We start from the raw sequence: 18,951 nt of genomic DNA, 5'->3' as shown, positions 1-18,951 counted from the left end.
ATGTTTTGGTGGCTTGGAAAAATCTGGAAATTCTTATTTTCATTCTGGAGGCTAATCCAATTTCTAAAACGTTTTCGAAAAAATTTGAAATATTTGAAAACTCTCATGAAGATTTCGAAATTTTGCAGTTTTGTATTCCAGTGAATTTCAGTATAATAAAGTACAGTTTTGAAATCTTCCAAAACATATTCGGAAAAAGTTCGAAGTTTTATAAATAGTCATGAAGATTTAGAAATTTTGATTTGGAGTTTTTTGAAACTTTGCAAATGCAGCTTTATAGTTCAGTGAATTCTAGTCTAAGCACAATTTATAATTCAAAACTGATACATTTGACAAATTTTTCAGAATATGTGGAATCATAAAGTAATCAAAACGGAGTCCCCATTTAAGATGGTCGGCCGGTATGAGCTTAGGTTAGGTTAGATAGTAGCTACCCTGGTAGTGGAAGCTCTCTTGGATAGCATGAAGGTCCGTTTTTATACCACATAAAATAACGGTGACGTAGCTAAAGCAACTTAGAGAATGGTTGCGTAGCAACGATATAGTTTCGAATGAGACCGACCTCAACCTTGATAAATCCTCCGGAGATCTAAGTGAGTGGCGACCAAAATACTTTTGCCTAGTTTTGGCAAAAGCTGTGCAATCAAGCATAAAGTGACTCGATGATTCCACTTCATCCTCCTCCATACAGCTGCAGCAAGATGGGTGGACAGTGCCCTGTCAAAACCCCAATGACCATTGATAGATAAGCCTTAGTGAACCCAATTATTTCGGCAGATCTCCGGCCATCCACTTCCGGCCGGAAAGATTGCTACCCTGCAAGAGGTGGTGTCCGCCCAACACTTGCTGAGTTGACTCGTGGCACATCTGTGCAGGAGCAGACCACAGGTGGCGGAATCCCGAATACCTACAACCAATTGTACCGATGTGGGCTAAGAGATCCGCTTGACCCGTGATATCACTATGGCCCGGGACCCATATAAACTTTATTATAAAATAGTTCGATGCAATCGCAAGCGAGGTTAGTAACTCCCAGACCACCCTCGATCGCACTATAGCTGAGCTCAAGGCCTTGATAGCCGTTTGGCTATGAGCCGATTAATCGGCATCGGTATCGGCGAGTTCCTACTTGTTAGACATTTAATCGGCAGTGGCCTCTGAAAACAAAAACTGCCGGCGGGCGCACTCTACTTTATGCAACTACAACCCACCGTTATCCCATCAAAGGTTTAATACTATGTGAACAAGGACAATTAGGATTAAAAATTAAAAGTCAATAGGGCAGTAAAAGGGACATTTGAGCTTGGGTCAAATTAAAACGAAAGTATGGGTCTATAGATTTCATCAAAATTTGGAAGCATTTCGGTGCTGATAATCGTCCTGAACTTGTTTCTCAGTGATATTAAACTATTTTTGTTACTTTACTAGCTGCTGCGTATTTGCTTGTATCCTTGGTGCCATCACAACCGTTTAGAGCCAATTTCCGAACTCATTCTTTGCATAAATTGTCAGCACATGTTTATCGGTAAGTTTGTCCATCAACACGTACATTCAAATGTATATAAATTAGGGTTGCTAGACTTTTATTTCGGGTTCCCGGGGCAAACCTCAAATTTGAGCCAAATTCCCGGGATTTTGAAAAATTTCGCGGAACATTTGAAAAATAAGAAACACCTATATATTTGTATGGGTTGCTCATTCGGCGAAATAATTTTTAGATAGAATTAAACTTTTTAAACTCTTATTTATAACAAAGATTTTTATGAAACAGGCTAACAATTAATACGTTTACTGTGTTTAATGCGAATTCAATATTCTATGGATTCATTTTCCAAACGTTATTTTAAAACACAACACTTCCCCATGCAAAATGAATATTTAGGTGTGCGAAATGTCATGCCAATGTTTGACATTTCGCACACCTAAATATTCATTTTGCATGGGGAAGTGTTGTGTTTTAAAATAACGTTTGGAAAATGAATCCATAGAATATTGAATACCTGTGTTTTTTTTACATCTATAGACGTTTACGCTTAAACTTTATATGGACTGCTAAGCGTCAAACTTTAAATACACCTCTGAAATTGCTGCGCATAAAATTAGTACTACTAAATTTCAATACGCATTATACTCAGATGCAACTGAAATATGTGTCTATGTTTCACCCTCTACACTCATTCTATGTATTCTATGCGTGTCCACAATTCATCGCAACTGATTCAGCTATATGTTATACATTATGGCCACCAGAGGTTTGTGTCTCCGATTTTAGGTACACCCTGTTCTGTAGCTACCCTTCAAAAAACGCGAGTACTCCATAAATAGTGTAAGGAATACTCCTTTAGGAGTATAGGAGTGCTCCAAAACTAATCTGTATTCATACAAAAAATGTTATCCAATAAACATTGCGATGTCCTAGGAGGAATAGGTGATCCCACTCTCGCTTTGTTTGTAAGTATTCCATAGAGTACATACGTGAGAGTACCTTCCTAAGTACTTTCACTGTAGTACTCCATGGAGCACCCACAGATGATCATATGCCAAAGTACTCCAGAAAAACTACTCTATGGGGTATCTGCGGAACAGTACTCTAAACTGTTCCTGAAATATTAGTCCATGGAGTACCGACAAAAGATTACTTCCGAAACTGCTCTCAAAACATTACTCCTTGGAATACTAGCAAAAGAGTGCTCGTTAAACCACCCTGGATAGAGTACCTACAGGAGATTACTTAAGAAAGTACTCTCAGGGCATTACTCCTTGGAGTAGCTATGGAAGAGTACTTTTAAAACCATCGCTAGAGAAGAAGCCACCCAAAATAAAACATAAAATTTATAAAAAAGATCACGCAAATACTAAATAACATAAGAATACAATTGTTTTTCTTTTAAATTAAATTCACACCGATAATTCTTTTCGACACAATTCCTCTTTGAATACCCTGCAAAAATCGTTGGACCATGTGGTCCACTGGAGTACTTACCATTATACTCCACTGTAATGCAGCAATGGACCAACTCATGTTCCTACACGAACATATTGTAAGCCGATCATTGCTCGTTTTTAACGATTGTAATCACTACACGATGTTTATTGGACTGTGGGTACTCCATGGATTACTCTGATGTAATGCGGAACTGGAGTATATGGTCCAGTCCTAGGACATCGCAATATTAATTGGACCATATTTTTTGTATGGATTGTGGTTAATTTTGGAACAGTCGGTTGGTCCATAGCCCTGCAAAAATCGTTGGACCATGTGGTCCACTGGAGTACTTACCATTATACTCCACTGTAATGCAGCAATGGACCAACTCATGTTCCTACACGAACATATTGTAAGCCGATCATTGCTCGTTTTTAATGATTATAATCACTACACGATGTTTATTGGACTGTGGGTACTCCATGAATTACTCTGATGTAATGCGGAACTGGAGTATATGGTCGAGTCCTAGGACATCGCAATGTTAATTGGACCATATTCTTTGTATGGATTGTGGTTAATTTTGGAGCAGTCGGTTGGTCCATAGCGAGTACTCCATACATGCATGCATGGAGTACTCGCGATTTTTGCAGGGTATTTCTCTATACTATAGTATATATACATAAAATCAGATGCGCGGTTGCATTTTATCAGAGTTGCCATAGTAAAATTTTATTATCAGTGATTTGTATGCAATATTTTACTTTTCGCAACTCTGTTCGATCGTCATCGTGTCGTGATCACGGTTGTTAAAACACGAGCAATGATCGGCTGATGGTGGTCCGCAAACGCACTGCAAAGGAGTATTTTTAGAGTACTCCAACATGAAAAAAATGGAACACGTAATTCAACTATTTTTGCATGGTAGTTATTTAACCACTGCCGCTAGATGGGTCTCCTAAGCATTATTTAAGCGAGGATAAGCGTTTTTTTTTACGCGCAAAACGTAAACGTATACGGTTGTAAAAAAAACACGGCTAATATTCAGAACCACAGTAGGGATGAATTTTTCTTCTTTACAGTGTTGCATGCAATATGCTAATGAGCTGAATACAATCGAAGCCGCAAATATGGCCATGTTTCGTAGCAGATTATAGCTTATTAATTTTGATATTGTGAAAATGCCGGGACATAGCATTTCCCGGCGGGACACTTTAAAATTTGTGAAAAATACGGGACATTTGGCAACGCTAGTATAAATATTAACTAAAATTAGGCCCGGTTTTTCAGTGCGAGTTTAAACTCCAGTCAAAGTTGACTAGAGGTTAGCCCTGTCATTTCGACCGCTTAAACTGAGCTGAGCAGCAAGGTTTGTTGTTATCGAAAGAAGTGGCAAGGTTAAACTCGAGTCAACTTTAACTGCAGTTTACACTCGCACTGAAAAACCCGGCCTTAGTATGTGGAATTAAACATTTATTTCTGCTCTTTGCTACAGTGATTTGAATAGTGATGCCCAAATTATATTGCATAACATTATCAACTTGTTGTTGCGTTTACTTCGGCCGGCTCGTGCCTATGCAGACATCGGAATACATGGCACCACCAAACTTACAACTTACTTTAGCTTACTTAGCTACTGCATGGTTTCAAAAAATGAAAAACTAATGGTAAACAATGATTAGTATAAGTAAAAAAATTTTGATAAAATAAATAATCACACATCATCAAAATTGCAGATTGGCCCGTATATGCGAGCTTTATGGGATTTATTTCATCCACGTTTATCGGAGCCCAGCGTACCAGCACATCACAATAAACATGCGTTACTAGCATTTTGGCATCATTCAATTGTCGATTGTCCTGAAAATGCACTTATTGTGGCTAATTGTCACGAAATTACACGAAATATTGCATTTAATTATATTTTGTAAGTTAAAAATACTCACGAATTTTATTTGTTTAGTAAAATATGCAAATTTTGTTTTGTTGTTTTTTTTTTTTTATAAAGAGCTGATCATGATGACTCGGAAATAGTCGCCTATAATCGTGCCATGCTACCAGCATATTACGGTTTGTTGCGTTCGTGTTGCGAACAGAGCCGCGCTCTTACCCGTCAACTTGCTGCACATCAAAACCTACAATGGGCTTTCAAGAATATAACCCCACATCCTACCCAATATGCTGCTGCTGTCGATGAATTGTTTAAGCTAATGACTTTGTTTGCTGCAAGGCATCCAGATGCGAGCGAGCAAGAACAACATGAGGTAACAACATTCCGTCGCACAACACTTTCTGCATATTTGACTGGATTGGATGCTCGCGTTTCTTGGGGCACTCTAATAAATGCACTGCGAATTTTGGGTAAGTTTGAATATTACTTTATTCGGACTCGAAATACGAACCACATACGAAACAGAAACGAAAACCTAGTCTGAAAACGTAGGCGGGCCGAAGCCAAAACCAAGTTCAAACTCATTGTGAAACGGATACTGTGGCCCAGTATTTTAGTGCCAGTTCAAGTTAAAGCGATAAGGTTGCTCCCCGAAGGCTTTGGGGAGTGTTATCGATGTAATGATCCTTTGCCGGATACAGATCAGGTACGCTCCGGTACCACAGCACCATTAAGGTGCTAGCCCGACCATCTCGGGAACGATTTATGTGGCCACATTAAACCTTCAGGCCATCCCCTCCCTCCCCACCCCCAAGTTCCATGAGGAGCTTGGGGTCGCCAGAGCCTCGTCTGTTAGTGAAACAGGATTCACCGCGGATAGGTGAGGTTGACAATTGGATTTGGAGAAGCTATATATTGCGCTGGCAACCTGAAGGGTTGCGCTACACAGCCCCTTGAATCTGGTATTTTAGTCGCCTCTAACGACAGGCATACATACCGCGGCAATATTCTGACCCCCTAACCCGCTGGAGTAACCGCCATAGTGGCAGGATTATATTGAGATTAACTTTAACAACAGCTTGTATTGGCACTGACACATTGAGCCTTTGCATCAGAAATGACAGGGTTAAATACTAGTCAAGTTTAACTGTAGTTTAAACTCAAATTAAAAAACTGAGTCTATGGAATCCGAAGCCGATAACGATTGAGGAACCAAAATCAAATAAAAAAAAAATAAATAAATGTAAGGCGCGATAACCTCCGAAGAGATCTAAGGGCGAGCTTCTCTTCCAATTTGCGTCGTGCTCCTCTTGATTTTCCCTACAAATTGGCCGGACGGGACCTACATGTTTTATGCCAACTCCGAACGGCATCTGCAAGGCAGATGAGTTTTCACTGAGAGCTTTTCATGGCAGAAATACACTCGGAGCGCTTGCCAGACACTGCCTAGGGGCGACCCCGCTTAGAAAAATTTTCTTCTAATTGAAAAACCTTATTTCTAAAATTTGTATGTTGCTTTGCTCGGGGTGCGAACCCAGGGCATACGGTGTGGTAGGCGGAGCACGCTACCATCACACCACGGTGGCCGCCAAAATCAAACTATATGTAATATATATACTATGGAGCAGAGTGAACACTTAAGAATCAATTTTGCAGGTTGTGTCATACACAAAACGTAGTGTTATAATATGACAGAAATCAACCAGGTTATTAGCATTGCCATTGTTTTTGGAGCAAAAATTAATTAATAAACAAAAACAACAACAAATGCATTTAACACAATTCGTCTTTAAGTAAGGTATAGTGTTCACTTTTGCACTCATTCAAATTTTTTGCACTTGGATAAAGTAGGAGCGGCGTTAAATACCGTTATTCGGTATTTTACTAAGATAAGGGGCTGACTTGGTATTTGCTATTCCAGCTATGATCAGTTTGTCCTAGTTCGCTGTGAAAAGTGGAAATATTAACCTTTATTTACAAAATGAAGCCGCGTAACAACAAAATGATTGCGGAGGTAGAAAAGCTGCTTTAACTGGGCAAGTCTACACGGGAAGTGGCAAAGCAATCTAAACTCTCCCAATCACAAGTGATGAAAGTGAATGGACGTCAAATTTCAACATTCTAGGTGTATTATTTACTAAATAATCAGGTTTTTTGTGTTTTCCAAAATGTTATATATATAAAAAGTGGGCGTGGTTATCATCCGATTTCGCTCATTTTCAATGCCACACTATTCTGGGTCCATATAAGCTCGTGTACCAAATTTGGTGAAGATATCTCAATATTTACTCAAGTTATCGTGTTAACGGACAGACGGACGGACATGGTTCAATCAAATTTTTTTTCGATACTGATGATTTTGATATAGGGAAGTCTATATCTATCTCGATTACTTTATACCTGTACAGCCAACCGTTCTCCAATGAAAGTTATAATACCCTGTGTACAAGTACAGCTGGGTATAATTGCAAACTCCATTATCAAAGAGGATATCAGGAAAATCAATGCTAGGGCTTGATATGTGCGCTATTAGACAAGTTGTACTCAGTTTGTCAGTTAAACTACCCTTAAACTTATTCTGCAGTTTTTCAGTCTGCTTTAAATGAAGTTTAAGCTGAGCTTAAGCGGCCGATCTGGCAGGGTTAAGCTCTAGTTAACCCATCAGTTATTTGCGTTCGTTCGAAATGGCGTCGAATATACCCAACATGCATTTGGGATTGAGTACCATCAGAGCTAATGTTGATAACTAGGCATGCTTCTAAAATCTCAAGAGTTGTTTCGAAACAGTGGCCTAACTCGAGAATCATAGCGTACTCAGCAAAAGAGGGATTTTTTTAAAGCAAAAAATGCTATTACTTAAGTTGAAATAATTTAATTAACAATTTGTGGTTCTCTAACGACTCAAATGTAAAATTCCACACTACAATATTTTCACGAAAATAAAATAAAATATATATAATTTATTTTTGATTAATTACGCTACATTACTGCTATCAACCAGGGGCCAAATCGTAACATCCGTGATCGTATAACTCGTCACGTAAAAATACGATTTTCGGATTATGACATACGTGAACGTACTACTTCGATCGTAATTTTGGATCGCAACATACGTGACGAGTGATTGAACGATCGTATACACACAAACGTCATTGAAAATGTAAAAAAATTGTTAAAATGGATGAATAAGTAAAATATAATAACAAATTTCAAACTGCTATTAACAATGGTCGGAATGAAACAAGCTTAATCCAAGCCAAAAGGAAATATTGGCGGAATTCATGGCGATACACCCGCTTTGGTATCCGCTTGCTTCAAATTTAACTTCTCCAGACTGTAACTAAAACTTACAAGATATAAGACATAAATGAATTGCTTGCGCTTTTTTCTATAAGTCCAAAGGGTTACTGCACTCTCTTAACCGCCATTGGAGTATCTTTACATCACCCTCGCTATTATTGGAGCTCAAACAAAACAATAAAATTTGATCCATCGCAGTTATTAATTTATTTTTTATATTTTGGCAACCAATTTGACAGTTCAAAATCTAGTGTGAGCTAAAAATACAATCCAATCTAATGTGGATCGTAGAATTTATTGTGAATTGAAAATAAATTACGTTCCGTTTGCTTTCGTATGTTATAATCCTATTTTGTTTTTACGTTTGACGTACACGTAATTTTCTTTCGTATAGTTACCAATCCGTGATCGTATGTTACGATTCGGGCCCAGGTGTTTATTTCTCACAATAAACAGCTGTTGGTTTTGGTGGTATCACCAACTGGAGAAATGTATTGAATATTGATTTGAGAACTGTACATTTCTTAAAATCTCTCGAAAGTTGGATAATAATTGGAAAATATTAATAACGGGAGATCAACGCGAAAACTCTTAATTTTACAAAATTTCTCAAAGGGACGAGATATATAATTCGAGAATTTTTGTCCATGTTTATTGGGTAAACAAAATCCAGCTGTTGCCGTATCTACAACTTATCTATATAATAAAAAAACCAATGTTGCCGCACAAAAAAGCCAACCCCAAAGTGTCTGAAAAACTGCTCAGTAGTTTAACTGGAGTTCAAATTTGACTAGAGATTAAGCAAACTTAGTTTAAGCTTAGCTTAACCAACTACTGAAAAACTGGGCCTAAATAATTATAGACCACCAACTGTGTATTACTAAACCTTTAACAATATTCTATTAAACAATTACAGTTGACAACGACGAAGATCGTCTTCTGGTCATCTATAATGGCGGCATTGAGATGTGTTTTGAAGCATTGCATACGTTACATTCCATGCATCACGAAGCCACGGCATGTCACGTATCTGGCGACCTACAGGAGCTCTTGAGTGAATTGGTATTGCTACTTGCAACGTTGCGCATGAGCACGAGATTAGATGCACCACCAGGTTCATCGAACGCTAGCAAAAAGCAATTACAACATCAGCAGCAACAACAACAACGACTTCCCGATGCTGTCAAACGATTGGCAACTTTCCTTAACACATTCAATCCACCCGAAATATGTCGCCTATCATTGGAAGTATTAAAAGAGCTCGTACGCAATCCCAGTTTAGATGTCACAAGTATATTAGCACCCATTCTTATTAATTGTCATCTATCAGTGGCGAATGCCCCAAGCAATATTGGACCATTGGGACCATATTTTCCACGACGTGGCAATAAGGCACCATGGCCGGCTATGTCTAAAAACACGCCACGCCCACCACGTCCTATGGTTCAAATGAGCATACCACATGGTGAAATATTACAAAAAGGTGTTGATTTAGAATATGATGCACAAGTGGAGGCATTCTATCGACCTTATCACGACTTTTTGGATGTAATGATGCGCATGGCAGTAAATACAAATCAATTAAATGAAACATTAGTGAAGTTAGGTTGTTTGGTTGCAATTGAGGCGGCACCTTTGCATTTTAATTTGTTCCCCAAATTTTGGGTGGGCATTTACAACAATAAAAGCACAAACAAGTAAGTATCTATAGATGTACACTGAAAGAAAAAGACTGGTAAAATCAACCGAAATCCGGGTCAATTCAACAAGATGTTGAATCAACTGCACACAAATCGTTGATTCGTAATTCAGCCGTTTTAGTAGTCAAATTCATTATTCTTTACCCATAGTTTTGTTAAATTAACAATTATTACTGTCTCTCTAAGAATACCAATCAAAACTGTTAATATGAAAGGGATTTCTGTTCATTCGAAATAAGCAGCGTAAACTGTTAAATTAACAGTGTTTATTGTCGAAATGACACTGACAGCGAAATCTATTGAAATAACAGATATTTCTGTTTTTCCTAGATTAATAGCGTAAATTTTTATATCAACAGAGTTTTCTGTTCATATGACATTAATACCTGTGGAAAAAATAAAAGCCAGACATATATATATTTAAACTGACGTAGTTTTTTTTTATTTGTATGAATTGCACATAAGTACATTTCATTTCTAATGATTTTGTTGCTATATTTAGTAATATTACTTAAAATAATAATAACTTAAATCTGAATTCAAATAAACAAAACTTGTTCCGAAGTACCATCGACAGCTTTTGACGAAAGTATGTTGTCATATACTTACTTACTTACTTAATTGGCGCTTAACCGTCTAAACGGTTATGGCCGTCCAACAAGGCGCGCCAGTCGCTCCTTCGCTCCGCCAACCGGTGCCAATTGGTCACACCAAGGGAGTTTAAGTCATATATATACACACGTAAATATGTGAATACATAAATACGCATGCTTGCTACATACATATTCATACACGCGTTAGTACATGCTCTAGCGAAAATAAGGGCATGCACTGTTTGTTAAACCAAATTGGCGTCGGTTTCAAGAACTTTATTTCAACTTTAAAATTAAACATTATACACTTTATTACTTTGTTTTATTAAGCGCACTTTCACCAAATTTTATTTTTTTATAATTTGTTTAATTTACAGTTTTGAACTTCGCCGCGCGTCACTTTACTTTTCAAATAGAGATGAAAATAAATCAGGGTTGCGCGTTTACAACATTTTTTGGATTGTTTACACTTTCATTGTAAACAATTGTAAATAATGTAAAAAATTGTATACATTTATGTTGTTGTTGTTGTAGCGATTAGGTTACTCCCCGAAGGCTTTGGGGAGTGTTATCGATGTGATGGTCCTTTGTCGGATACAGATCCGATACGCTCCGGTAACACAGCACCATTAAGGTGCTGGCCCGACCATCTCGGGAACGATTTATATGGCCACATTGAACCTTCAGGCCATCCCTCCCTCCCCACCCCCAAGTTCCATGAGGAGCTTGGGGTCGCCAGAGCCTCGTCTGTTAGTGAAACGGGATTCGCCGCTCGAAGGTGAGGTTGACAATTGGGTTGGAGAAGCTATATATTGCGCTACACAATCCCTTGAATCCCATACATTTATCAACTTGTATTGTAAACTGTCAAGTCAAACAGATCGATTTGAAAGGTCCAAAAAGTTACTTTTTAATTTATTATAAAATAAAAATTGACCAAAACAATGAAGAATCGGACAGTGAAAATGAATAAAAAATATTAAAATACTAAATATTAAAGCGTATTTTTGTATTATTTTTTTATTATTATTTTTTACTGTTTGAAAAATTGTGAAAATGCTTAATTAGTAGTAGATTGTTTCTGACTCATAAAAAAAAGCAAAAAATTGTTTACGTAACAATTAGCCTGTAAACAATGTAAATAATGTAAACAGTTTACAGGCCCAACCCTGAAATAAATAGTAGTAACGAAACTGATTCTCAATTCTTTCATTTGCAGCTCATTCTCAATTTCTTCTCTCGCATGTAGAGTTGCCACACGTGATTGTTTCGAACAAAAGTTGTAGTACAAATGTTTGACATAACATGTTAAATAGTGAACTTGTAAGTTATAGAAAAGTAAAGAATGAAATCGCTGGAAGGTAATTCACCACTGGAGTAACTATACATGTAATTCGGCAAGTTTAATTCTCGTAAAAGTTCACTTTGAAACGATTCCAAAATAACTCAAACTTTATGCTGGCGGAAACATCAACATTAAAAAAGTATGTTTTTTTATTTTTTTATTATCTTCTTCGATTCGTTCGCGTGAGAGAAAATTCGTAAAAACTTGAACGAAATGTTATTAATTTTGGAAAAATCCTGTTCGTTTACACAAAACTTTTGCAACAAGAGGGCGCAATTTTGCATTTCGCTTGGAGGAGAAGTTGCAAAATTGTACCCGATAAATAGGTGTCCCGCTATCGCATAATTTTTTGCAGTGTTATGCACATTAAATTCAAATAAGGGGTTTTTGTTTTGTATTGATAACTGAAAAACTAGTTTTTTGTTGTTTTTCCAATTTATGTGTTTATTCGATTTGGTGGTTTTCTTATTTTGGTGTTTTTTTAAACAAGTAGCACCATCGTCATATGTACAAAGTAGAGAGCGCAGTGAGTGCAAAATTCTCTTTGAAATGTGCTCATGCATTGACTGTTGTTCGCTGTTAAAATGACCATGAATTAACCATAATTCGATCAATTTCACCGAATCTCCGTTAAGTCAAGAGCAACAGAACAGATTTGTTGATTTTACTAGCACCATTTCTTTCAGTGTATGTACGGGGTACATTGTATTAGTTTCAATAAATGCTTATAATTAATTTTTTTATTTACAGATATGCTGAGCTCCTTATTAATAGTCAGTGTCTCGTAGAATATATACACATTATCTTAAGGGACGAGCGGGTCTCTCTGAGTGATCACTACATAAGAAATTTCTTAGAAATCTATTATCCGAAGGTAAGATCATCTTTATTATAAAACTGTACAACATTCGGCTGAGTATTGTACCAAATCAATTTTATTGAAGAGACTGATATATAAACTTTAAAAAAAATTTCCTTGTTATTAAAAACTTAAAAAGTAAAGCGTGGCCAGCCCTCTCTTCTTAAAACGTATTAATTTGTCTTGTGTTCAAACTTATCTACACAACAGTTATTATATGACTCGTTAGGCTAAATCTGATAGCATAATCGAATTCCGCCCATCAAAATACATGTGAATAGATTTGCCGCATTACCAGATCCAGTAAATTTTTTATGGCTATGCGCAGATACCTAAAGGTTCTTTAAAAGTGGCGAATTAGACAGTCACAATAAAAATAGATAGATGGCGGATCGGTGCAATTTAGAAAGGAAACATCAAAACCAAGAAGAATTAAACAAGGGGTGCCACAGGGTGGTATCCTATCGCCACTTTTGTTTAACTTCTACATATCAAAACTACCTTTCGCCACCAGAAGCAGTTACTATCGTCTCCTACGCCGATGACTGCACAATAATGGCCACAGGCCCAGTCCCACAGATCGATGAGCTTTACAACAGAATAAACGGCTACTTCCCTGATCTCTCCAGTTTTTCGCCTCGCGAAACCTGGCATTATCACCGACTAAATCCTCCGCGACCTTATTTACAACATGGACGTCTCAAATGTCGAACATTTTGAACAACCACGTCATACCGACTGTCCTACACCCCATAATCTTGGGTGTGACGTTTGATCAGGATCTACATTTTGGTGAGCATGCCGCCGCAATTGTACCGAAAATCCAGAGCCGTAATAAAGTCCTCAAATCTCTTGCTGGCAGTACTTGGGGAACGACAAAGAAACGCTCATTACCACTTACAAAGCAATTGGCCAACCGATTGCATGCTACGCGTCCCCTAGGTCGCCAAAGCTAAACCCTATTCACTGCAAGAAGCTACAGGCCTGCCAAAATACTGCTCTCAGAACCGCCACGGGCTGTCTTCTTATGTCCCCAGAACATCATCTACATAATGAGGCGAGAATACTCCCCATCAGTGAGCGAAATGAGATGCTAACCAAACAGTTTCTGTTGAATACCCAGAAATAAGGGCATCCCAACAGACATCTGATTGATGAGCCAACACCTCCCAGGGGCTTATGGAGTAATCTCCGTAAGCATTATGAGGAAATACGGCACCTGAGAACTCAGCCGTATGAAGCAAAAAAACACAAGCAGGTCCTCAGTGAACTCCACAAACAGGCGTCGGATCTTTATGCCAGGAATTGCCCCATAAATCCAGTACTCAAAATTTGCGGAAGAGGAACGCACACTCCCAGGGAAACGCGAGTCACTCTAGCTCAACTTCGATCTGGATACTGTAACAGTTAAACTCTTACCTATCCAGAATCAACCCCGACATACAAAATGTATCCCCAGCGGGTTAGGGGATTAGAATATACCCGCGGTAGGTATGCCTGCCGTAAGAGGCGGCTAAAATACCAGATTCAAAGGGGTTGTGTAGCGCAACCTTTTCAGATTGCCAGCGCAATATATAGCTTCTCCAAACCCAATGGTCAACCTCACCTATCCGTGGCGAATCCTGTTTCATTACCAGCCGAGGCTCTGGCGACTCGGAACTCCTCATGGATTTGAGGGGTGGGAAGGCGGGCTGGCTTCGAAGGTCGCATGTGGGCGGGCTTGGTACCGGAACGTACCGGATCCTCATCCGGCAAAGGACCATCAATTCCATAACACTCCCCAAGGCCTTCGGGGAGTGTCCTTATCGCTACAACAACAACTACAACATAGCTGGCGGATCTGGTAATATGCATGCATTTTTATGCGCTGACCTCGAATCCGCAGTCAGACTTACTAACGGGCCATGGTGCTGCTCTATTCTCAAAAAAAAAAAAGAAAAAAAATAAATCACTTTCAAATGACCTTTTTTTGAGGTTAGGGTCGAACTGGGACCTGCTATGCCAATTAAATTCTGGAATTCGGCTCCAGTGCATTACATCTTTTGTGTAACTATTCAGTGTATCGCTTTTATTTTTTTCGAATATCTGCATTTGTCCCTTCTAATACATGTTATATAAGAATGAAAAGAATTAAAAAGGGAAGGCTGCGCCTTGTGGAAATTTCTTGTTCCTTAAGTAAAGTTCCTTGAGGGAGTAGGAACTGCGTTTTTGTTTTAGAGAATTTACATATTTTTTAAATTATAAAAGGTGCATTGAAATTTATTGACATAAACATACATATATATGAACTCATCTTAGATTGCCGCCCAGCTGCCTATTGCGCGCCTTCTCTATACGATTAGTTATTCAATGCATTCAAAGGAGGATCTCGATGATTTATGCGGCGATTTATTTGCCATCCGTGTGATAGCCCAATGCACAGGCATACCCACTTCCGTCCGTAAACAGCTGCGAGGATCTTTAAAAGCATTGTTGTATAAGACTTCGCGTTATCAAGAAGTAGCTGAATTAGAAATTGCACAAGCCAAGTCATCGTCGCAAGTATGTAATGTACCCGATGAAGAAGATCAAACAAAACACACGCCAGCTGAAACCCAGACAAACGCGTCGACATCTACAGCTGGTGATGTAAACGAATCTGTGACGGATAGTGCTTCGATGGAAAAGAAAAACGAGAAGGAATCAAATATAGCTGCCAAAGTTGCCAACGATTCAGAAGAGGCTATGGAAACGGATAAATCTCCAACAGATGGTAAAACAAGCAGTTGCGAGGTCATTGAGAGTAAAACTATTGATAAGTGTGAGAACGGTGAAAATAAAAGTGAAAGCACAGACAAAATAGGGAATGAAACAGCGGAAAAAACAAACGAACAAAATGATGCATGTGCTAATCGGAGGGGCGAAGAAACCACAAAAACAACGACTATAAAAATTAAGGAGAATGCTGAAAAGAATATGTCTGAAGATACATCACCTGGAACCTCCAAGACTTTAATCACACCTGCAGCAGCTGAAACAGTTGCGGAGCAATATAAAAATATGCAAAAGAAACCAGTTGAGATGCGTATTTTGGATGAGCATGAAAAACGCATTAAACTCCTGCTAACGATGGAGACATACATACGTAGCATACTCGTACTAATGCAACGGGATGAAAGTAGCAATTCGCCAACGTCCGTCGATCAGGGTGGTGGTGGTGACGATAGCGAAATGGCTGCATATATAGCAGAAATTACATGTAGGGCTGATATGACTGCTTCAACTGATGCACCATCACCTTCGTCTTCTCCCAGCTCGGCGACAGCAACAAAAAAGTCTACAAAGGCAATGTGTTACAAAGAAAATGTTGATACAAGAGGAGAATCAAATAATAATGGAATATGTCCAAATAAATCAAACACCATCACCACCACCACCACCATGGCAATGCACAAAGATGATAACAATGCCACAACGACGACAACAATAACAGATACAAATGCAAACACAACATCGTCCCAACTAACAACAACAACAAATCCAACTCCCTCAATATCGGCTGTAACCGCTGCCGCACTTCATTCACAACAAATTTAGTTGTCGTTTAATGATTTACTAAATATTTTATTTTTCGGTAAGATGCTGGAATAATGCTGCCACTAAGTTGAAAGTAAGAGAGAGAGATAGAGAGAGAGTGTGCGTGTTAAAATATATACATAAGTAGAAGGCGCATACGAAATACACATTATACATACGTTACGTAGTTTTATTGCGAATTTCATTTTTTTCTTAAAGTATTCGCATAATTACTGTTACTAAACTTATATTAATATCTTTATTTAATTAAACCTTAAAGCAATAACACTGGATCACACATTTCAACTTTTTTTCTGCGCCAGAGACGCCATTATTAAATTCCTATTTAAAATCACCCCCTGATTCCGAAAATCACGGTTATTTTCAATTCTATGGTAACTTTTTTGGGATATTTACGAATAACTGTTTTTTAATAAAAAAAAGGGGCCCATTTATCATATATTTCTCAAGAACGAATTGAGCAATTCCAAAACGGTGTGAAGCTTTTAAAAGGTAATAAAATTTGCTATAAACTGTGCATACAACACTTTTTGCCAGACCCTGCAGATTCAAAGATAACGAACAATCATTACGGATTTTTGCAATTTTTTTGTAAAAATATAAACTCTGTTTTATTACAAAAAAAATAAGCTTTCATTCAACAAAATCGATGGACTAATAGAAAAGTTATAAGCATTCAAGTAAATATATCCATTTAATACTTAAGTACCCTACTGGTAAATATGTGTTAGTATTCGCTAACGAACTGATATACGAATACTAACACATACATATGTACCAGTAGGGTACTTGAGTATTAAATGGATATATTTACTTGAATGCTTATAACTTTTCTATTAGTCCATCGATTTTGTTGATTGAAAGCTTTTTTTTTTGTAATAAAACAGAGCTTAGAGGGAAAAAATCTGCAAAAAAAAAAATAAAAAGTTTTCGAGATCCTCCCTCGCGAAGTACACATTTTTTTTATATTTTACAAAAAAAATTTAAAAACTCCGTAATGATTGTTCGTTATCTTTGAATCTGCAGGTCCTAGTGTTGTATGCACAGTTTATAGCAAATTTTATTACCTTTTAAAAGCTTCAAACCGTTTTGGAATTGCTCAATTCGTTCTCGAGATATATATGACTAAGTGGACCCAATTTTTTTCGTAAATATCTCAAAAACGTTACCATAGAATTTAAAAAAATTCGGATTTTCGAAATCAGGGGGTGATTTTACATAGGAATTTCATAATGGCGTCTCTGGTGCATTTTGGCTGTAAACCAGTGTAATCATTGGAAATAGCCAAGGTTGGTTCACTTTCAAAAAGAAAATACGTTTTTTTTTGCCTTTTTTAACATACCTATGTACATATGTATATGATGGCGTTTCAAGAATAAGTTTTTCTTTGTAACAGACTCAAACATTTCGTTTATGTTTTATATACCCTAAACTATCAAAAATTTAAGCTTTAATTTCTTTACTTTTTTGGAGGGGTTCGCATTATGTATTTCGTTAACTATAGTGGACCGTCGTAGTATAGTTGTTTGCCATTCGAATATGCTATTGAAAAAATCTCCCAATAAACTATTGAATAGCAAGGGACATGAAGATATTCAAAAATGCATGACTCTTATCATTTGTCTGTAACTCTTTTTGGTTTCCGTGGGAGTGCTTTGGAACTTTTAAACCATTCATTTGATTATTTTTTTATACAACTGTCAACACAACTATAGCATAAGTTATTAACAAATTCATTTCATTTTGCATTAAGTCAACCGTAGACCACTACTAATATACTACCAAAGATACTTTTCTACTACAATTTTCACTGAAGGGGATTGAATTATTCCCCGTTTTCCTTACTTCGTAAAAGCAACCCGTCCAGATTTTTCAATTTGGGAGTGTCAAAGATCTGTCATCATTGGAGAACAAACAAACCTCTAGTAATAGAATCATGTAGAAACCGTAGAAAATGTTTCACAAGTGTAGACAATTTTTAACAGTAAAATGGAAAAGTTTCTACGTTTTCTATGGTTTCTAGGCAGAGTAAATACCGCTATTGCTTTAAAGTTATTTTTCTGCTTGCGTTCACCAAAGTAATTTAGAGGTGCCAGCTTAACACAAAAAAGGGCTGAGCAGAGAATTTAGTGGGGAAATGTCCAACAACATTTAAGTTGACTAAATTTTTCATGAACTTTAACGATAACGAAAATACAACAGATTCGTAGACTTTTCTGTTAAAATAATTTGTATTATTTGAGGGAAATGTTGACAAATGCTATGCGGGCTAGCTCCATATAAATATTGAAGACTCATTTTTAACCGTTTTTTTCCTTCAATACTCAAACGCAACTTTGCTGTTTCGCAGAAAAAATATTTGTTTTTGAATCACCCTTTATACATACGTATTTACATATTATGTGACTAATAAACAATTGCAAATTGGTTAAATTAGATAGAATGAAATATTAATATTAAATTATAATATACGTTCGTTAAAAAAAAAAGTTTGCTTTGCCGGACGGAATTTAATAAATAATAGTATTAAAATTAAACTGGATACCTCTTACGTTGCATTTGAAAATTTTTAAAACCATATGCATTAGGTTGCAGAAGTTTATATAAAATAATTGATACAAGTTTTTTTTGTTTATCATTTACTACGTCAAATAACGTAGATAATTAGATAATGAAAGTAAAAATCATTAAACGTGGCTTGGGTGTGAGATTTTCGACTTTCAAAAAACAAGAAAACGCAATTCGTAATATTTAAAATATC

At 37.2% G+C, this 18,951-nt stretch overlaps 1 protein-coding gene across 1 annotated transcript in view; it reads left to right on the top strand.

The window, feature by feature from the left end:
* The window catches only part of puf (ubiquitinyl hydrolase 1 puf), a 92,136-nt gene extending 73,404 nt beyond the window's left edge, over positions 1-18,732 (top strand). Inside the window, exons 20-26 of the mRNA XM_067761172.1 lie at positions 1,429-1,525; positions 4,422-4,593; positions 4,663-4,853; positions 4,935-5,287; positions 9,034-9,814; positions 12,506-12,629; positions 14,913-18,732. Of these exons, the coding sequence (XP_067617273.1) occupies positions 1,429-1,525; positions 4,422-4,593; positions 4,663-4,853; positions 4,935-5,287; positions 9,034-9,814; positions 12,506-12,629; positions 14,913-16,190 (2,996 nt within the window). The 3' untranslated portion in view covers positions 16,191-18,732. The remainder of the gene's footprint in view (positions 1-1,428; positions 1,526-4,421; positions 4,594-4,662; positions 4,854-4,934; positions 5,288-9,033; positions 9,815-12,505; positions 12,630-14,912) is intronic.
* The last annotated feature ends 219 nt before the right edge of the window (positions 18,733-18,951 follow it).

This window comes from Eurosta solidaginis, chromosome 1 (genome assembly GCF_040869045.1).
Source record: "Eurosta solidaginis isolate ZX-2024a chromosome 1, ASM4086904v1, whole genome shotgun sequence".
NCBI classification, from domain to species: Eukaryota; Metazoa; Arthropoda; class Insecta; order Diptera; family Tephritidae; genus Eurosta; species Eurosta solidaginis.
Note: the sequence above shows the minus strand (reverse complement) of the source record. Positions and strands in the feature narration are given on the sequence as shown.